General features: G+C 39.2%; 1 protein-coding gene across 8 annotated transcripts in view; it reads right to left on the bottom strand.

Annotated features, from left to right (window-relative positions):
* Ntrk2 (neurotrophic receptor tyrosine kinase 2) overlaps positions 1-23,127 on the bottom strand; it is a 426,243-nt gene that overhangs the window by 298,800 nt on the left and 104,316 nt on the right. For all 8 annotated transcript variants that reach the window (XM_045131575.1, XM_045131576.1, XM_004667007.2 and 5 more), the window contains one exon: positions 10,276-10,375. In XM_045131575.1, coding sequence (XP_044987510.1) covers positions 10,276-10,375 — 100 coding nt within the window. The remainder of the gene's footprint in view (positions 1-10,275; positions 10,376-23,127) is intronic.

The following is a 23,127-nucleotide window of genomic DNA, read 5'->3' as shown; positions in this document are numbered from 1 at the left end:
TGGTGCCTCCACGGCAGCTACTGTACCTTCAACTCAAACCACCATGGCAGCAAAGGTTTTAAATACTATAGTTGAAACCACATCCAGAGCCCTGCGATCCTAAAAGCTAATTAAGGCTCACCTCCACATGACTATACTGAACTTACAACAACAAATTGACCTAATAGGGGAGGAAATCAATACTTTAAACTCTCTAGTCAGATACACTTGTGATCCATGGTTCTCATCCTTTTGTCTGACCCCCTTTCCTGTCCATAGTATTACCCAGAGGCTCCATGAACTGGCTAATTATATTAAAGGCTCATGGTCACAACAGTTCCTAAATTACACTTTCCAACTAACATATGAAATACAATTCCTTAATCAGACTCATGTTGAGGTACTGTTGTTTGATGACTCCTTCATCCAAAAGATCTGGAATAATATCAAAAGACTGTTTGATCCCTCCTGGATCATTACATATGCTATTATGGGTGGAGTTATTTTGTTTCTAATTGTTCTCCTTAAGTGTCTCCTACAGCATGTGTCACACCAACACACCATCTACACTTCAGGTACTCATGGCTTTTGAACATCCTAATCGGGGTCTGCCTCATCAAGTCATCAGGCCTGGCTCACAGAAATTGATGAAGCCTCTATATAAATTGCCCTACCAAACACCCCAGCATGTCTCCCAGAGTGGTCATCTTTCCCGAGCTGGTAGTCAAAGACGGGTAATGTCCTCTTGGCTGGGTCAACCTAGGACAGGATATGAATTAGAAATTCATGTGCCAATGATGGGTAAGGCTTGACCTTGAAGAGGACAACCTAAGACAGACACTGTCCATTATGCTGGGTGCCCTCGGAGGTGGGAATAATAAAGCCAGAGCATTGGGCTCAAACTCCTGCTGGAATGCCAAAAGAAATAAAAGAGAGTGGATTTGTAGGAGAAGCATAGCGAGGGGAGGGGGGGTTCTGGGACAAAGCCCTGAGAACACAGCACATGCACCACTGCTACTTCCCCTGTGAACCCACCTAAACCCTGCCTACACACTGGTACCCTGCTGATACAGGAAACAAGCCAACGAAAAAGGGACAACACAATGCCAAACAACAAAAGGACCAATGGGAAAAGGGGGAGGGGTATACGAAAGGACCAGTGGGAAGCGAGGAAGGGGTTTATAGAAATGTCTGTTTTCCTCAATAAACTAGTCTGCTTTCAGCTTCTCACCTGTCTTCCAGAGTCTGTGTCGTTGACGCTGCACCTTCTTATTCTTACCCCCAAGGGCTATTCAGGGGGATCCAGCAACAAATAAGGACATACTTTAAATACCAATATTCTACCAACTTGGATTAAATAATGTCTGCTGGGTAGTGAAGTATGGGGAAAATAGGTCCAAAGTACATCTATACTTGCATGAAAATTACTCATCATATACATGTACCACAGTTACTCACAGATATTCACAATTAAAACAAAGCCAATTAAAACAATATATGTATATAATTTCAAAAAAGTTTCCATAAATTCCCTGATATCTTTTTAGGAAGTCAACATAAGAAAGAATTGAAAAGCTGCTCATGACCATAGGATGTGTTCATCACAAAATTCTTCAAAATGTCATTTTGTTTGGTCAATGATTATTTGATCTTAGAAAGTTAAAACACTGAAAATGTCACACTAAAATTTGCTCAAGTATCTATTTTCTATGTATCTGAATAAAACAGAATAGTTCACACTATTTTTTTTTTTTTTTTTTTTTTTTTAGTTTTTTGAGGTAGGGTCTCACTCTGGCCCAGGCTGACCTGCCATTTATTATGTAGTCTCAGGGTGGCCACGAACTCATGGTGATCCTCCTACCCCTGCCTCCCGAGTGCTGGGATTAAAGGCATGTGCCACTATGCCAGGCCACACTATTTTTTTTTTAAAGAGGAAAAGGTTTGCAATAAAGATTAAGGAATTAAACTTAAAAATGCACAGAATAAAAGAAGTGAAAACAACCTAAAAGTACATTTATGAGCTTTGAGTCAGAAGGCCTTCCTAAGCAAGGCATGTCACTGACATGGCAAAGACCACAGAGTTGTCTCAAAAGATACTGCTTTTTGAAATATTTGAATAAATAGTCCTAGGGTCTCTTGCCACTGTAAACAAACTCCAGACATATGCTCCACTTTCTGCATCTGGCTTTATGTGGGTACTGGGGAGTTGAATCTGGGCTAACAGACTTTTTAAGCAAGTGACTTTAACCACTAAGCTATCTCCCCAGCCCACAAAGCAAGCATTATTGATCACCAAAGTTATATATAAAAAGTCAAAAGAGGGCTGGAGAGATGGTTTAGTGGTTAAGGCATTTGCCTATGAAGCCTAAGGACACATGTTCTACTCTCTAGATTCACATAAGCCAGACACACAAGGAGATGCAAATGTGCAAGGTCGCATTTTCACAAGGTGCCACATGTGTCTGGAGTTTGATTATAGTGGCTGTAGGCCCTGGCACTTTTCTCAATCTCTCTCGTTCTCGCTCTTGCTCTCTCACATAAAAACAAAAGCAACAAAAAGTCAAAAGATGCTGGGTATGCTGATTCATGCCTGTGATACCAGCAGTTGGGAAGCTGAATCAGGGCTGATGTAAGACAGATGCTAGCCTGAACTACATAGTGATTTCTAGGTAGCCTAGACTACAGAGTCTCAAACAAATGAATGCAATTTTTAAAGATAAAAAACTTGAAGAAAACATGAATACCATATATAACCAATAAATATTAGTATATAAAAATTATATACATATAACTCATCAATAAAAACATTTCTTCTTAGTCACATGATTAAGAGGTTTAATTTTATTATTAATCAAAATATAATTTACCATAAATTAACAAAAATGCATAATATCCCATAAATGTGAAAATGTTATACCTTAATTAGCTGGTACAGAGACCAAATTATAAAATTGTTTATTTAAGATAGACTACTCACAAGTAAAATATGTGCACTTCTCTCAGCAATCCATTTTTAAGTATCTATCTTTATATAGAAGGTATTTTATGTGGTAATTTTCTAAAAACTTGGTAAAAATGTTAAACATTCAAATATGGCAAATAAATGACAACTCATCAATAACAGCATGTCAGATTAGTCAGAGCCAGTATATAACAAATACATAACAAGTATATAACACATAGAGCTCAAAGGCTGATGCTAGGAGTACGTGTATTTCACAAATACAAACTAAATTTGTCTTCATAACAAGTTTGTTAACTAGATTCTATCGTTGCTCTCTATAGTTCAGATCTGGAGTGCTCCTAAAAGGCCCAAATGTGAATGGATTTGTCTCCATTTGCTGCTGTTGGGAAGTGGTGGAAACCTTATAAAGTGGAACTTTTGGGAGGAATTTTGTCACTGGGATCCTGCCCTCAAAATCAATAAGGAGACTCTAACCTCTTCATCTTCTCTTTTTTCTTTCTAGCCATAAAATACACAGCTTTACTCCTCCATGTGTTCACCATTATGCACCACCACAGGCCAACTGATCATGCACAGAAAGCTCCAACAACGTGAGCCAGCATGAACTTTATCTTTTTATAAGTTGATTGTCTTGGGTATTTCATCAGAGTAAGAGAGAACTGACTAACATGTAACATTGTGCTACTATGGGAAGAAATGAGGCAATAGAAGATGAGGTACTTGCTGCATGTGACATGAATTATAAGAGGCTGCAGGCTTTAGATGTAGGTAGCCTGATACCAGTATGCTGGAAATTACTATTAAGTAAGATGCATTACATTTCCTTAGCCCTGGTTCAGGAAGCTCTACAAGGCAAATGGTTACTTTAGAAAAAGATACAGAACAAGATGGTATATAATTTCCTTGTGGAATAAAAATGAAGTTATATATTTGGTTATCTACATAATGAGTGAACTATATTATTTGATCATTTACATAATATACACATCATGCATGTATAAAGAGAGTTATTTTTATGAGTAGATATGGAGATGTAAGAGAGGAGGCTAAAGAGAAACTTCCATCTTTAACACTGTATATTCCTAAACTATGAAATTTTGAAAATCACAAATGCATTCACTGTTACTATGAAAATTGTAAAATGCTATTATTTTGAAAATAAGTGAGGGAGAACATATAGAAAGTTTGTCTTTACAGATATTCCTATAATGGTGTTCCTGGCTTTTGGTCACCTTTTCTCCCTCTTTTAAAAGTTGGTCCAAGCATGTGTTAAACTACCACTTAAACTTTAAAAATGTTGTTTTCAGTGTATAGAAAAGGCTTTATTTTCAACCTCTTTAGCAATAGCTCCACTGTTTATGAATACTTTTTAAAATATTTAATTGATTTATTTATTTGAGAGAGAGAGAGAATGGGCATGCCAGGGCCTCTAGCCACTGCAAACGAAATCCAGGTGCATACACCACCTTGTGTGGCTTGTGTGGGATCTGGGGAATCAAACCAGGGTCCTTTGGTTTTACAGGCAAATGTCTTAACTGCTAAGAAATCTTCTCCAGCCCACATTAATGAATGCTTTTAAATAAACTGATATTTAGTTGCTGAAAGACATCTAGAAGATTACTATAAGGGCAAAACTTCTAGTGTGAACTTAAGAAGCCTAGACCCATATCATTCAGTCTTTCTCCCTGGAAGCCTCTGGAGTCCTGACAGCAGGAACAGAAGTACACAGGACATTGAAGCTGCGAGATTAGGAAGCCATGGAGGAAATGCACAGGTTTTCAAAGCAATAAGAGAAGGCTCTTCTAGCTCCTTTGTAGCAATTTTGTAGGGCCACTGAGATATTTTACTTTAGAAGCCCCCAAAATTCATCTGGACTTATGAAGTAAAATCACAAAGGAATTGCCACCAGAAAAATTAACTAATGCATCTTTATAGTCAAACTCAGTCTTTATCAGTGTGGTGAGTGCCAGGCCCCTCCTCCATTCTGGCTCCTGGCATTGTTTCCATCTCTATACATCAAGGATACAGATAGTGCTTCCACAGTGGAGCACCCTCTGAGAGTGGCAACCCTATGCCAGAAGTGCTTTCATTTCTCCTTCATATGCACTTGTACAGTCTCAGTGCATAGGGAGACAGAAAACATCATAAGAGCTAAACCCCAACTTGATTACAACACAAGTGAGAGCAAACACAGTCCTCGTTCCTTATTCCTCGGCAATCAAGTGCTATGAAAATTCTTTGAGCCCTATGCTATTGGAAACTAACAATAAATCAGAGACAGCCTTAGAAAAAAAGGAAAAGAATTATACATTTAGACACACACATCAATACCAACAAGAGAGATCTGCTCCATGTTTTATGCACGCATACTAAATTCATACAAGAATAGTCCAATATATACAGATTTATTTTTAGTGTATGTATGCATGTGTGGTGCATGCCTGTGTGTGTATGTGTGCAGGTGTGAGTGTCTGTGTGCACAGTTGGGGAAACCACAGTAGGACAATGGATGCCCTCCTTTATTGCTCTCATGCCTTATTTCTTTGAGACAGGATCTCTCACCGAACTTGAAACTTGGTGTGTTTTTGGCTAGATTAGCTGACCAGTGAATCCTGTGATGTTTCCATCAATGCAGGGTTACAGGTGTGCTCCCCTGTGCCCAGATTTTTATATGGGTGATGGAGATCTGAACTAGGGACCTTGTGATATGCTCTACCCACTTAGCCATCTGTTCTCTCCCAAGAGGAGTTTCATTTGAAGCTACTAAATTATTGGAAGCTAGATATTTAACTGAAAAGCAACGGGATAGAAATGAACAAGGGGAAATAGGAAAGGATAAACTACTTCTTGACATCCTAATTGACGCACAGCCAGTACCTATGGGCCTTATCAACAATAGCTTACACTACAGCAATCAATGGTGGAAAACAGATTCTAAATTAACACAAAATAAGAACTGCTACCTGGAGCTTGTGTCACCTTCAGATCTGAACAAAGACACATGCTCCAAGACCATGTATTTAAGAAATAGAGGTAGAAACTGAAGATGCAGATGTGCAAAGTAGAAATTCAAAGTGTCCCTTCTAAACTTAAAAATTAAACTAATTGTTTAAAACATTGTGTGCAAACCTGTGCACTCTAAGAGAAAATCTAGTTGAGATGACTTTTTACTTATGTTTATTAATTATACTGAATAACAGAATATTAGAAAGAAAAGAGGGTTTCCCTTTTAGAGACTTGGGAAAATCCCAAAGTCTTTCTTTAACATTCACATATTAGTCTTCCTCCAAATATTAACTGCTTGCCAATCAACATATTACAATTGACAATTCCAACTTTCCACCAATGTTTATTGAGCACCAACTGAACTAGGTGCTGGATCAGTAAAGTTGATCAGACAGAGATGAATGCTGTCACCACAGAGCTAACCATCAGTGCTACCTGTGCCAAGCTGCACCATCAATAAGTCTCTTCATGAATAACCAGAGCACAGCAAGCTCCCAGTGAGGTATGCAGTCCTTTGGCCCCATCTCCAAAGACAACACCATAGCTCATGTCTGCTTTCTCAGGGTTTGCAATCTAGTAATCACCTCCCACTTTAGCCATGCAATGAACAATGCCTGGTTCTTATAACTCCACAGAAGTTGAGTGTCCCTTCATTTAGCTGCAGTGTGACCTAAAGTTGTTTCTGCCCTGTGCTATCCTAGAGGCTTCAAAGCAGCAGTCCATCAGTTAAGCTGTGGCTTCTGATCTGGAGGCAAACACCACAACCTCAAACTGTTGGCATACAAGGTGAACAATGTAGAGCTGGTGCTGTGAGGTTGGGCTGTGGTTTGCTGGGCCAAGGCTCATATATAAGAAGACTAGTATTCAATGCAGCAGTGTTGGGAGGTGCTGAGAAACCTTTAAGTGAAGAGACTCCGTGGTAGGGGTCTTGGTCATTAGTGTTGTCCTTGTAAGAGAGAGAGTTCGTGATAGGCTGTTATACAAGTGTAAGATGGGCCTACTTTACTCTCTCGCTTCCTAGCCATGTGATCACCCTCTTGCACAATGTAAGATAAAGCCTGGAAGAAGCCTCACCTCAGGGGAGGTGGCAATATTCAAGTTGGACTTTTAACCTCCCAAACTGTGAGCCGAACAAACCTCTTTTGTACATACAGCACCTAGTTCCTATTGCCATATTTCATAACAACAATGGGAGATTGACTAATATAGCTAGACACAAGGCTGTTAGTACCTGTGGGTGGGCTGGCAGCTATCTTCTGCCTTGCTCTGGTCTCAGCAAAAGGTAATATAATGGGATTGGAACCCCACCAAAGATGCTTACCAGGATAAGAATGACATTTGGAATGGCTCTTCTGTGCCTTGGCCTTTGTCCACTGTGTCCAGAGTTCTGGCCACTGTTACACACTGTTTCTTCTATTGCTACTCAGAAAACACGACTGACATGTCTCCTAGTTGTTTCAGTGTAATATTTACCTATGTTTCCCTTTTAAGAATACTTATTGTTCTCATGACAATTAAAGTGCATCAACACATTAATTCTTAAGTATGTTTTGTGCAGCTTGATCTGCCCTTGATGTGTAAAGGCATCTTAATTTATATACCCCAAAGGCTGTCAATTCAGTAGCTGATTGGTACAACAATCAGGCTCAGTTTGCATATAGCAAGGCATAGATGGATATAGCTAAAACAGAAAAGTCATCTACTCTGGGACAATACTCTACACATGACTTTATTTCTGTTCAGGAATAAAGAAGAAAACATACATTATAGTATTAACTCACTACCTAAGGAAGTCACTGACGGGCTCTGTCAAGGTTAAGCAAATCCTCCTGCAAGTTAATTAAGGATACCATCAGGTTGTACTCAGTAAATGCAGGTGTTGGGTTATAATAACTCACATTATCCTCATAAAACACTGATTCCATCTAGGGTTTGAGGTTTCAAAGTGAATACAAACCTTTCTGAAACAAAATCTACCTCTACACTTCAAAGAAAAGTAGGTTGACATTTACAGGTAATTTCTCTGTGTATTCCTAAACTAAGTATGGAGAAGTAGTTATAAATTTTGCTCCAGGTAGTTCCAACACGTTTAAATTTATTTTCAAAATTAATTTTTTATTAAGTTATTATTTATTAATTTATTTTTATGGAGAGAGAGAAGGAAAAGACAGAACACACCAAGGCCTCTAGTCCACTGCAAATGAACTCCAGATGCATGCACCACTTTGTTCATCTGGCATTATGTAGGTATTAGGGAATCAAACCAAGTACATTAGAATTTTAAGGCAAGTGCCTTAACCTCTGAGCCATTTCTCCAGCCCCCACCCAACTCTTTTAATGATCTTCCAGAGTGTCCTGGACATATCTTCTCTTTTTGAAAAATCTATAGATGAAAGATTTCAAACAAAGCCCTTCAATTAAGAAAATTGGATGGTGTTAGAATGTGATACTTTCCAACGAAGGGTGAAAGCTGTGCCGACATGTGCAGACATGTGCTCTCTAGTAAACATTGTACTTAGAGATGTGCACTTCAAGTACCTTGAAGACAAAAAGACTGATAACAGTGAAAAGCTGAATGGGCCAGGCATGGTGACATTACATTGTGATCTTCACATCAGGAGGATGGATTAGGAGGATTGTCATGATTTTGAGGCTAGTTTGGGACACAGAGGGAGTTCTAGATCAGCCTGAACTACAGTGAGACCCTTCCCCAATACAGAAAAAATATAAATTGCCATTAAAGGAAGCCAGCAGGTAGATAATAGCCACCTAGTCGAGGCAGATGACTAGCAAGACAGTGGAGCCCCAAAAGATTGGTGGGAAATGGGTGTCTGCTGTGCTTTAAAATCTCATAGTTTGTCATACTCAGAGTTAGTCAACAATCATGACTTGTAATAGTGAGTCTCAAAAACTTACTAGTTGAGCCGGGCGTGATGACGCACGCCTTTAATCCAGCACTCGGGAGGCAGAGGTAGGAGGATCCCCGTGAGTTCAAGGCCACCCTGAGACTACAGAGTTAATTCCAGGTCAGCCTGGACCAGAGTGAGACCCTACCTCAAACACCCCCCCAAAAAAAACTTACTAGTTGATATTTGTATCAGCATAATCTGGAAATTGTTAAAAATGCCAGTTCTGAGGCCCACATAGGCCAAAGTACATCAGATACTCTGAGCACAGCTCTGAAAACCTTGATTCCACAAGGCCTACAAGAGCTTATGACACCCAGTTAAGCTTATGAACCACCATGGGCAATAAATATAATCATTGCCTTTTCCAAGGTTTATTTATAACTAAACAATAAAAGATTGTTTCTCCTTATGAAGAAATATCAAGCATCGACACATGAAATGAGAGTCAGGGGAGGATTCTGAGAGCTTTGTGGCATTTTGCTTCATGCTTGAATTAACTATTACTCTTCCTCACTCATTTCTGGCTTGAGACTCTCCATAATGGGCACCAACAAAGTAAGAGGAGGAAGCACCAGTATAGATGATTTGTCCTAGCACCCAGAGTATGCTGGACAAGTTATTCCTTCTTAAACATTCCTTTAGATAAACAAGCAACAGTAATATTCAATCTAATAAACCACATCACATAAGCAAAAAAATAATAATAATCATCATAGTCTTGCTGCTTAGTGCAGTTAAGATACCACAAAGACTTCTTTCACTGCTTTCCTGCATTTATAGTATCTAGTTGGTAAAGACCACACAGTACAATAACATATTACCCAACATATAAGCTTGAACTTCAGAGTTCATGCTTTCAAGTCACTTTTTAAGAAACAGCATTTATTTAAGACCTCCAACAAATAACTTTCTAGCCTCTAAAAGTTATCAATACCATCCCCAATTCTCCACTTAAATAAAAACCAAAGCTGTAGGGTGCCACAAAGTCTGTTCTTATTTTGCATCCAACAGTGTTTACATTTCAAAAAAATGAGGATATGCAAAAGCAATAGCAAGACCAAAACATGTGAATTCATAAATCAGATGTACATCAGAGAGAACCTTTGTGAACAAGGTGATGTGTCCATATACCATCCTACTGCCTCCATGCCTCACCAGCCTTCATGACAGTGATAAGGATGCTCAGGCAATGTATACATGCCCATACCATTTGGATGGTTGATACTCAGGAATACAGCTTTTGTCTTCTGGGACAACTGTCCTCATGGGAGATGTAGGGCTGAGCTGTTGCTACTTTTCAGCCTGATAACCCAGTCACTAAAAATATAGCAACTTCTTTCTTTAGTGATAGTTAGCATTCATCATAAGCCAAAAGTGATTCCACATAAGAAGTAAAATAAACACAGTACTTCTTACCTTTCATGCCAAACTTGGAATGTCTTGCCAACTTAAGTAGAAGAAGCATTACCAGCAGACAAAATCCCACCACAGATGCAATTACCACCACAGCATAAACCTAGAGAGAGAAAGAGGCCAGTGACAACTTTGCTAATTAGTCTCCTAAAATGACAGTGGTGATGATGGCAGTTAACTTTCACTGGATGCTTGCCTCTTGCTCTTATAGACACATCAGTTCAATTTATGCTCAACAACCCTATGATAAAGCACATAGGCACTATTATTATGTCTATTTTACAAATGAGAAAACAAAATAAAAAATGGGCATCTAATTGCTATCATATAGATATATGTCATATGTACAGCTATATCTATCTATCTACCCATTCACTCATCTGGAGACACAGGAAACTGAGAGAATGGAAGGACAGAGAAAGAAATGAGAGAGAATGAGTTTGAAACATGAATGGTAGAATACTAATAATTTTTTGAGGTTAGTAGAAAAATACAGTGAGGCTCATGTTACTCTTGCTACTTTTTAATATCTATATCTATATATAGATATATGTGTGTAAATATACATATATATATATATATATTTTTGACAACTTCTATACTTACAGAAAACAAATCATGGTATTTTCCTCCCCTCCACCTCTTTCCCTTCATAACTCTACTTTCTGTTATAGCCTCTCCTTCTCTCCATTAGTCTCTCTTTTAATTTGATGTTATCATCCTTCTCTCCTATTATGAGGGTCTTGTGTGAATATTGCTAGGGACTGCGAGGTCTTGGATATCGAGGCCAATTTCTGTCTGGACAGTTGCATGTTGAAAAGTTTTCTATAGAAAGCAGGTCCTTTTTAGGTTAGTATTTTTATTAGAAGGCAAAGCATATCTAAAAGCCATTGGATATACACACCTATGAGCTATACACATTCATGGGTGGGTGATTAGGCCCAAAAAATGTGGTTTTTATGTTTAAAATAGCATTAAAGGTATGCAATTCAAAAGAATAGATATGTGAATTCTGCCACAACTCTGAGATGGGGGTGATAAAGATCATGGTTTAATAATTTCACACTGCTGTCATAGCTCCTGCTGGTACATTATGATGATACTTGAAGTTCACTTACAATCTAGAGGCAAAGATATATATGCACTATGCATCATCATTAAGCTTTGTTCAGCCCAAGGTCTATTTCCCAAAGAAAATTTGCAAGGAGTTGAGTAATGCTTATAGTATCATATAGTACACATTTAGGCTCTATAAGGCATAGAGTTTTTGTTGCAAGCAATGAACTCTGGCAATGTAGCTTAAAAACAGCAATAAAAGATATGGAAATAAACATGCAGACCAATACAACAATAAAACTTAATTTACATAAATAGATGGATAACTGGATTTTTTAAAAAATTATTTATTTATTTATTTATTTGAGAGCAACAGACACAGAGAGAAAGACAGGTAGAGGGAGAGAGAGAGAATGGGCACGCCAGGGCTTCCAGCCTCTGCAAACGAACTCCAGATGTGTGCACCCCCTTGTGCATCTGGCTAATGTGGGACCTGGGGAACCGAGCCTCGAACCGGGGTCCTTAGGCTTCACAGGCAAGCACTTAATCGCTAAGCCATCTCTCCAGCCCAGATAACTGGATTTTTGATAGTGTTTGGCAACTCCATTGTAATTGTCACTAAGAAACTTATACACCAGTGTTTCAATGTGTTATATCATTTATATAATAATCTTTAAAATAGGGCTTGGATGTAGTTCAGTTGATGGAGTGCTTTCCTAGTATGCATAAAGCTCTGGCTTTGATTCTAACACAACATAAAACTACACGTGGCAGTACATGTCTGTAATCCTAGCACATGAGAAGTGGAAGCAGGAGGATCAGGAGATCAATGTCATCACATCCTTGACTAAGTCAAGTGTGGGCTACAGTGGACTTTGTCTCAAAGCATGCATGCACATGAATGTGCACACATGTACACACGCATATATACACACACTTAAAACAAGTAGTAATATCCCCTTCTAGGGTAATCATTAGCACTGTTATTTTTCTGGTTTTTCCCTTTTCTCTGTAATATGCACTTACTGCCTTGCTTGTAGTTGGGTGGATTCACTTTCCTGTATGATGATATAGGCCCCACAGAAAGTTGAACCTTGTGTCACTTCTCGATAGAAAATTTCATTGTGCTCTTGCAAGACTACACAAAACTATGTTAAGAAAGCAGTGATATCACTTGAACTTCAATGCCCTCACTGTAGAATTGAAAAGCCTTACTGTTGATTGCCCATAGTGGACTTGATGGAGAAATTAAATATCGTACATTATGCTTTACAAAATACTGTATATGTTTCAGCAAGTTTGTAGAGTGGGGAATGGGAGAAGACAAAAGAGTTACATTTAATCTATGCATTTTTGCCAAGCCATATTGAGTTATTTTACTACTAGAGACATTAGGAACTAACTGTACAAAAGAACCAGATTTAAAAGCATTTTGTGGGGTACATCATTTCTGTAATTGTATAATGTGTTTCTTTGTGGTTTTAAATGATAAAGACATTAAGTTAACAAACATATAAGAAATGTATGCACTGTTTGAAATGTAAATTATTCTTAGAACACTTTCAGTGGGAGTTGTGTTGCCCTTTTAGTGCCTTAATTTGAGAGAATTATTTTACTGCCATGAGTACAGATTTTTCAAAAAATTATGTGTGTTGGTGAGTTTTTTTAATTGATAATTGGTTTAATTTAAAATATTTAGGTTTGTTGGACTTTCACAAATTGAGTACAATCTTCGCATCAAACTACCTGCTACAATAATGAATGGCTTTATAAAACTATCTGCAAAAATATACAAGGTTGCACCAATATTTAAAAAAAAAGAAATATTCCAATATATCTATGATGTTTTCCAGTTAACATAGGAATTACCACATAAATACTGTTAAACTCTTGTCCAATAGCAAGAGTTGATTTGTATGGGCAGTATGATTTATTGTTTATTTTTTTAACCAAATACCTCCTCAGTAACTTATAATGGCTTTGCAGTGATGTGTCAAGTAAGAAGCACTGGAAAACTGATCGTCTCGAGGATGATATGCATGTTCAAGGGGTATTGAAAGCCGCACTGATGGATATGTAATAATAAACATATCTGTTATTAATATGCTAATGACTCTGTGCTCATTTAATGAGAAATAAAAGTAATTTATGGATGGATACTTCAAAAAAAAAAAGAAAAAAAAAAAGAAAATTTCATTGTCAATCTGAGATCCTCATCCAAGGTAGTGGTTCTCAATCAGGGATAATGTTTCTGCTCAGAAAATATCTGACATTTCTGGGCTTTTACAACTAGGGAGTAAAGTACTACTATTAATTAGTGGGTAAAAGCAAGGTATGCTGTCTACTATCTTACAATGATCAGGGAAGAGCCCCCAACCATTATTCATGCCAAACACCAGCAGTGCTGAGAATGAGAAGCCTCACTCTGTCTTTCGCTTGTGCTTTCATTCTTTCTGCCATAATCTTTCTGCCTAATCATCCACCCAGAGTTGATGCATAACATCAACTCTGGAAACGAAAGCTGCTTTGTCAGCCAGGATACAAAATCAATGCACTAAAATCAGTAGCATTTTTATATGCAAATGACAGAGATACAGAGAAAGAAATAAGGGACAGAGTCTCATTTTCAATAGCAACAACAACAAAAAAAAAAAACCACCTTGGAATAACGTTAACCAAGGAAGTGAAAGATCTATACAACGAAAACATAAAAACACTCAAAAAAGAAATTGAGGAGGACTTGAGAAAATGGAAAAACGTCCCATGCTCCTGGATAGGTAGAATTAATATTGTGAAGATGACAACCTTACCAAAGGCAATATACAGATTTAATGAAATTCCAATTAAAATCCCCACAGTGTTCTTCACAGACATAGAAAAAATGATCTCACATTTCATATGGAAAGGCAGAAGGCCTCGCATATCCAAACATATCCTCAGCAAAAAAAATACCTCTGGTGGCATCACCATACCTGATCTAAAGCTATATTACAAAGCCATAGTAATAAAAACCACATGGTACTGGCATAAAAACAGGAGTACAGACTAATGGAATAGACTTGAGGACCTGGACTTTGGGTCAAGCAACTATAGCTACTTGATATTCGACAAAGGCCCGAACAATATAGGCTGGAAAAAGGACAGCATCTTCAACAAATGGTGCTGGACAAACTGGATAACCACATGCAGGAAACTGAAACTTGATCCACACATTTCACCATGTGCAATACTCAAATCCAAATGGATCAAAGACCTCACTATAAGACCAGAAACTCGAATACTACTGGAAGAAAATTTAGGAAGTACTTTCCATGATATAGGAATGGAAAGACTTCCTGAAAAAAAAAAAAAAAAACCCAGTAGCTCACGATCTTAAATTGTCACTCAACCAATGGGATCATATGAAACTGAAGAGTTTCTTTACAGACAAGCATACAATAAGCAAAGCCAATAGATTACCCACAGAATGGGAGAAAATATTTGCAGGTTATCCAACTGATAGAGGCCTAATCACTAGAATCTACAAAGAAATCAAAATTCTAAACAGTAAGAAGTCAAACACCTCACTCACAAAATGGGCAAAGAGCTGAACTGGCAGTTCACAGAGTAAGAAATACAAAAGGCAAACACACACTTCAGAAAATGTTCATCATCCCTAATCATCAGAGAAATGCAAATTAAAACAACTATGAGATTCCACCTTACCCCAATAAGAATAGCAAACATCAAAAAATCAAACAAAAATAAATGCTGGCGAGGATGTGGAGAAGCAGGAACATTCATCCACTGTTGGTGGGAATGTAGGATGGTACAACCATTTTGGAAAGCAATATGGAGACTCCTGAAAAAGCTGACTATAGGGACCAACAGACCCAGTTATTACCTTACTGGGCATCTACCCTACAATCTTCAAACTACAGGCCAGAAAGATTTGCTCAATCATGTTTGCAGCAGCTCAATTCGTAATAGCTAAGAGCTGGAAGCAACCCAGATGTCCATCACTAGAAGAATGGATCACTAAGATGTGGTATATCTACACAGTGGAATTCTATACAGCAATAAGAAAAAATGACACAAAGAAATTTGAGGGAAAAATAGTTGAACCTGGAACAGATCATTCTCAGTGAACTTACCCAATCACAGAAAAAGAATCGCCACATATTTTCACTCATCTATAGCACCTAACCTGAATCTACCCAAGATGCTGACATACCCAGCAAGCATTTCATGGACTAGACACTAGGAGGGATGGTGAGGGAGGGGAGGGCATCGAAGGGGTTGGAAACACTAATCTAGATTCAAATGGCAAGGGTAGAATAAAATTCTACTTCCTAAAAGGTAAACCAAATGGCTGAACCTTCACCAGGCCCTTACAGGGAACACCTGAACCACAAGACATTGGAGAGGGTAGGATCAAGTCTAACCTAAATCCTCTACATCTTCCCTCCCTCCCTTTCCATCTCCTTCTCCCTCTCTCTCGCCTTTCTAACTCCTATATATTAGTTACCTTTTACCCTCATTTTCTTAGGGGGCACTGACCTGTAACTCCCAGTACCAGCATGGCGCTATCACCCACAATGAGCTTTTGATCAGAGAAACCTACAAGGTTTTCTAAAAGAACAACAGATTTCTTTCAGAGTACTTGATGACCCACCAAAGGTTAGTGGTAAGACACTACTGCTGAAGACACCATATGCATCTGACATGTAAAATGGAATGGCATGGCTGGAAGACAGGAGAGAGTCAGTCCCCAGGTAGTCAGCGTGTCTAGTGCCAGAAGGTGCTACATGGGCAGCTGGGGGAAACAACCAATATCTGTCCATGCAACTCATGGTCCAATCTACATAGCAGCAAATAACCTGTTGTGATGCCCACACAAGTGCAATAGTGGCACACAGCCATGGTGGGGAACCAACTGCTCTTGATTCGGCTAACTGATCCCCTCAGTGGTAGGAGACCCATAGCTGGAGCTGGGAGACAAGTCAGAACCATATCCAAACATAAGCCCACTGTCCAATATCAAGCTACCATCAATCATGGGGTACAAGAGGACCTACACCTATTAAACTCTCTATAAAAAAAGTAAGGGCTATCTCATTTGTCCTGGTGCTAACTTACTCTCCATTGGAGAATCTGCTTCTTTTTTTCAGATAGATACAGATCCTAAGGAGAGAGCCACCCCATCATACCTCATAAGGCCCTGACCAAGTAAGGAAAATTGGCGAAACAAGCAAGGGTGCTGCTTTCCTGATGAACTGGATACCAGCACAAGGGGGAAGGAGACCAACACAGAGAAAAATCAATGCCTACCAAATCAGAAAGCCAGAGACCCAGAGGCCCCCAACACCTCATCACTGAAGCAGACCAAAAATGAACCCAACATGGCTCAGGGAAATTTTGCGGAAGAGGGGGCGGAAAGAATGTCAGAGCCACATGTTGGGTCTTGCTATACAGAGACATTTATCATACCAATTATTGTGGGTTAACCCCACAATGCACGACCCATATACCTCAACAAGGAGGGGCTATTGGGGAGGGGTAGGTCATGGACGAGCCTAACAATGGTACCAAACTGTCTGTACTTGCACAATAGAAAACTAATAAAAAAAAAAAAAGATAAGGTAAAAAAAAAAAAAAATTAGAAGGGAAGCCGGGCATGATGGCACACGTCTTTAATCCCAGCACTTGGGAGACAGAGGTAGGAGGATCACCAAGAGTTCAAGGCCACCCTGAGACTACATAGTGAATTTTAGGTCAGCCTTTGGAAGAGTGAGACCCTACCTTGAAAAACCAAAAAAAAAAAAAAAAAAAAAAAAAAAAAAAGAAAGAAAAGACAAAAGGCAAAAAAAATTAGAAGTGAGCCAGGCATGGTGATGGTGGCTCACACCTTTAATCTCAGCACTTGGGTGGCAGAGGTAGAAGGATTGCCATGAGTTCAAGGCCACCCTGAAGACTACAGAGTAAACTCCAGGTCAGCCTGGGCTAGGTTGATATCCTACCTCAAACAAACAAACAAACAAATTAGTAGTGAACCAAGGGTTTGGGGTGCAAAGTCTTTCCTGGACCCTTAGCACCCTGTAACAGTGGGAGTAGGAATCCAAAGGGATTATGAAAATCCCTCTGTAGGACAATGATGTTGTCTGTTATGCCTAATCTCATAACAATAGGGAATGCCTTCAGGTTGAGATTTAGGAAAGATGATAATCTGTGTGGCTGGTTTGTTAATGTCTGTTTTATCTTAAAGCTCAAATGGGCTGCATAATATAGCAGGAAAAAAAGGTGCCTCTTTATGGCTCTGTACTTCCCTCAATTATAATAATTTAATAATTATGCTTCTCAGTCTTCTTGTTATTTAATTAGAAAAATACTTTTAATTCATTTATTTGGGGGAGAGAGGCAGATAGAGACAGATGGAGAGACAGAATGGATATGCCAGGGCCTCCACCTAAAGAAAAGTAATTCCAGATGCATGCACCACCTTGTGCATCTGGCTTAGATGGGTCCTGGGGAATTTAACCTGGGTCCTTTGGCTTTGCAGGTAAGCTCCTTAAATGTTAAACCATCTCTCTGGCCCTCAAATTTAACCTGGGTCCTTTGGCTTTGCAGGCAAGCTCCTTAAATGTTAAACCATCTCTCCAGCCTTCAATTCTTGATAAAAATTAGAAGCAAACCTAGGGTATGGGGTTCAAGGACTTTCTTGGATCCCTAGCACCCTATTACATTGCTTTATTTCCTCTCTTTCCTTCCTTTCACCCTCCTTCCCTCCCTCCATCTCTCTAACCCTCAATTCTTGGTTAAAATTAGAAGCAAACCTAGGGTATGGGGTTCAAGGACTTTCTTGGACCCCAGCACCTGTGAAATTGCTTTATTTCCTCTCCTTCCTTCCTTCCTTCCCTCCCTCCCCCCTCCCTCCCCCCTCCCTCCCCCCTCCCCCCCCCCCTCCCCCCCTCCCCCCCCTCCCCCCCTCCCTCCCTCCCTCCCCCCCCCCTCCCTCCCTCCCTCCCTCCCTCCCTCCCTCCCTCCCTCCCTCCCTCCCTCCCTCCCTCCCTTCTTTCTTTCTTTCTTTCTTTCTTTCTTTCTTTCTTTCTTTCTTTCTTTCTTTCTTTCTTTCTTCTCTGGAGGCATTATCTCACTCTAGCCCAGGCTGGCCTGGCATTTACTCTGTAGTTACAGGATACCCTCAAACTCACAGGGATCCTCCTTCCTCTGACTTCAGAGTGCTGGGATTAAATGCATGTCCCACTACACCCTGCTCTATCCCAGTCTCTTAACAGGCTCATGTGTTGGACCATTTAATCCCCAGTGGTAATGTATTGAAAGGCTGTGGAAACTTCAGGAGGTGAAGTCTTGTTGGAGGAAATGAGTCACTGGTGGTGGGCCTTGAGGTTTTATAGACCCATCTTACTTACTATTTGTTCTCTGCTTCTTGGCTAGAAAGGCAGTGTGATCAACCACCTCACATTCTTGCCACCATGCAAAATAAAACCTTCTTTCCTCAAAAAAAAAAAAAAAAAAGAAGAAGAAGCAGGAACAGTTTGAGCAGGCTCCCAGCCGATACAAGTAAGTCAGCACAAAAGAAAACTGTTGGTTTAAGCCACTAAAATGTGGGAATTTTTGTTACTATAGGACAGTTTATCCTGACTGATATCTCTATCTCATAATGAGAGTAGACATATTTAAGAGTGTGGCTTCTTTCTGACTGTAAAATCCAGATGTACTCTACACTATAGATATTTGATACATGATTTCAGAGTCACATAACCTCTCTGCATCTCATACTGCTCCTGTGAAATAATTCTTTGCCTTGTAGGTAGACGGGTTGATACAGAGAGTGACCTTATAGCAGTGGCTAGCTCAATAGATAATTAGCACATTAATTAACATGATGATGCTGAGAAAACTAAATTTTAAACAAAAAGTAAATGAACATGGCCAAGATTACCTTGGTATTTGAACCAATTTGTCCATATATTAAGTTTGTAATTTATTCATGACATTGCCTCATCAATGTGTGTGGTTGTAAATGAAGGTAGAAAAGTAAAAGCACCTGTCTAATTCTACAACAGTGATATAGCCTGACATCAGATTAGAATAACAGTAAATAAATCATAAAACACAAAAAAGGAAATGTCAATCACATTGTCAATTTGGGAAAAAGGAATGATGACTGTGTCCTTGGCTGCTTTAGGCAGAGTATCTCTCCCAGACAGTGCCACTGTGGAGTCTGGGTAGAGACTTAACTCTGCCTCACCAGCCTGTGTATTCAGAATGGCAGTGACTCCCTCAAGACTAAAAGTTAATCACCTTGTTCTAACCAAGTTCACCTTCAAGCTTACCCTAATGAGTTTAGGCACTGTTTTTTATGGTTGCTATTAATCTTTATTTCTACCTAGTGTTTGGAAAAGAGATAAAAGTATTTCAGCTACAACTTTCTCTACCTTATTCAATCCCATATTTATATGTTTATATAAAACCTAAATAAGCAAATTCAACATTCACCTTAAGCATAAGAAAACTGAGAGAAGGCTGGAGAAATGGCTCAGCAGTTAAATGCTTGCCTGTGAAGCCTAAGGACCCCGGTTCAAGGCTTGATTTCCCAGGACCCATGCTAGCCAGGTACACAAGGGGGCACACGTGTCTGGAGTTTGTTTGCAGTGGCACCCATTCTCTCTCTCTCTCTCTTCATCTACCTCTTTCTTTGTCGCTCTCAAATAAATAAATAAAACTTAAAAAAAAAGAAAAAGAAAACTGAGAGAGAGAGAGGGGTTAGAGGATTTGTCCTAAGCTCCCAAACTCTTAGTCCCCAAATTCTTAGCAGTACCATGGTAGTCTTCCTCTCTTGAAAGCTCTCTAGCTGAGAGTCAGAAGCCCTGTGTCTCTACATGTGCAGGACTCCTGTATTTTGCCAGTTGCAAGGCTAGAACCTATACTTGCTTCTTTAAGCTCCTATTTCCTTGTTGGCTAACAATTCTTGTTCTTCTTTCTCCACATAGCTATGAAATTTGTGGAAGGGGCTTTATTGCTAAAATGCAATTACATTGCTTGATCTTGCTCAAAATGTACATTCTTTAATAAATAGGGACTCATGTGATAATAATAAGAATCTCTTTTAAAAAAATGTTTTGTCGGGCTGGAGAGATGGCTTAGCAGTTAAGCATTTGCTTGATTCCCCAGAACCCATGTTAGCCTGATGTACAAGGGGACATACACGTCTGGAGCTTGTTTGCAGTGGATGGAGGCCCTAATGCACCCATTCTCTCTCTCTTTCTCTCTCTGCTTGAAAAGAACTAAAATAAATTTAAAAAATGTTTTGTCTATGGCTACAGAATTTCATGGACTATGCATATGTTATATATGTGTTTTTACATGGGAGACATGCAGAGCAAGTCTGTTGAGTAGATTGGATGGCAGGTTGGACAGCTGGTTGATTTTAACAGGAGACTATGTCTTATGTAGAATAAAGGGGATGTGCACATCAGCAAGTTGCATGAAGAACTCTTGTTAGTCCAGAAGACAAGCATTGAAAGCTGTCAGCCAAATGTCCTGACATTGCCTTCACCTTTGCTCTCAGCTTCCTGGTGCTAAAACTCTTCTTCTAATCGAATAATCTCTCTGTAAACTATTTATGTATCAAATATCTGAACCATATATAATTTGAAAATTTCCTCTAAATTCTATAAACATGGCCTTTCATTTCACATATGGGCTTTTATAGTCTTCAGACAGAGTTGCAATGTTCATGTCCAGACTTTCAGCAATTATCTAACCTTCCAGTACTACAGATAACTGAAATATCAAATGTCAATTTATCACCTGTATCAACAGAAAACTTCTGTTCACATATATTGTTACAACTGGGATACATGCTTGTGTAGTGCTTATATCTTCTAGGTATACAACATTTTCAAACAAGGAATTATAAAGTTATTTTGCATAAGAATAAAAACTGGAACAAGTGTGTAAAGCGGGGAGCAGCTGATTTTGTTCTTGCTGTTTCAGAGTAATGCAAATGGCCACCTATGGAAATGCGTGCATGTGTGCATGCATGTGCATTACTATGTACATACTGAGGTGCTGCTATATTACATCTGCTTATGTAGCTCCCATTTCCCATCATCCTGGCCGTGGTTCAAGTACATATCACATTATTTTATGACTTCAGCAATCACCTAATTAGCCACCCAATTTCTGATCTCTAGTCTATTCCCCATTCTGTAGTGTTCACAATAAACCCTGTCAGTCTTCATGATGTAATCACTATCTATGAAGATCAGGCAATATTCCTAGAGAAAAGAGACATAACTGTGGGAAAAAAAAAAACAAAACAAACACTGATTATGTTGCCTATACCAGGGCCCAGTTTTTAACTATAAAGAGTATATTTTGGGCTGGAGAGATGGCTTAGCGGTTAAGCGCTTGCCTGTGAAGCCTAAGGACCCTGGTTCAAGGCTTGGTTCCCCAGGTCCCACATTAGCCAGATGCACAAGGGGGCACATGCGTCTGGAGTTCGTTTGCAGAGGCTGGAAGCCCTGGCGTGCCCATTCTCTCTCTCTCCCTCTATCTGTCTTTCTCTCTGTGTCTGTCACTCTCAAATAAAAAAAAATAAAAAATAAAAAAAAAGAGTATATTCCAATACCTCCACTGGATGCCTGAAATCATGGGTTGTATTAAATATAGACTGGGATTAAGGACTCTTGTATATTTTCGTGTGTGTGTGTGTGTGTGTGTGTGTGTGTGTGTGTGTGTGTATACATCTCCCCATGATAAAGTATGATTTATAGATTAGGCCCAAAAGCATATTTTAAAAACACTAATAATCAAATACAATATCAAAGCAATTAAAGTTTGCTGTGGAGCCATTATTAAGTAAAATACATTTTATGTGGACACAAACACTTGGCCGCCATGCCAGTGCATCTTACATGGGAGAAGGCAAAGTAGTTTATACTGTGTGAATATACTGGGCAAACTGGTAAGTCACAGACAAATGGGACAGAGAGGGATCACATGAGATCTTATCATATTGTTCAGAATGGTATGCAGTTTATAATTTATGGTTTGTTCATTTCTTGAATTTTCCATGTAATATTTTGAGAACATAATTGGACTCAGATAACCAAAACTACAGAAAATTAAACTGCAGATTAGAGGGTACTACTATACTGGCAGCATTAATAAGGGAAGTAGTGAAGGGAAAAAGAAAAGTGAAGAGAGCTTCCTGATCTGGTTTCCCTGCACTGATTGTATGTGGGTGGCTTGGTGGTGTGAAGTGAGTAAGCCAGAAACCCCTGTTTTCTGGCTCCACCCAGTTCCCTGGTCTAGATTCCTTGGGCCAGTCTGTGTGAGGGTAGGCACAGGGCAGAGCAAGTAGACCCTGTTCTCTGGTTCCCGCCAGTCCTCTGATCTCCCTAGGTCACATTGTATCTTGCTTGGGAAGCCTGGTCTTTATGTGACCTGTAGAATTAGGCCTTTTGCTCTGGTATTCTAACTTACCACACTGACTACCATGTACCAACATCCTTGTTCACCTGATTCACAGGGTACATGGCCCAAAGAACAAAAACTTGATTTCAATAAAATAAAGTGTCATCCTAAAGTGGGTAGACAACAATGCAAAAAAAAAAAAAAAAAAAGAGCCAACAAATGTCAGAAAACTCAGAGATCTCCACCAAAGATACCTAGTCCTACAATGGAAGCCTCCAACAAAATTGTAGAGAAATCAACAAAAATTCATTCTCATAATGAAAACACAACAACCAATGACACCCTGATTTAAAATATTGCTGGGAATGGGGCTTT

This window comes from Jaculus jaculus, chromosome 12 (assembly GCF_020740685.1).
Source record: "Jaculus jaculus isolate mJacJac1 chromosome 12, mJacJac1.mat.Y.cur, whole genome shotgun sequence".
In the NCBI taxonomy this organism is placed as follows: domain Eukaryota; kingdom Metazoa; phylum Chordata; class Mammalia; order Rodentia; family Dipodidae; genus Jaculus; species Jaculus jaculus.
Note: the sequence above shows the minus strand (reverse complement) of the source record. Positions and strands in the feature narration are given on the sequence as shown.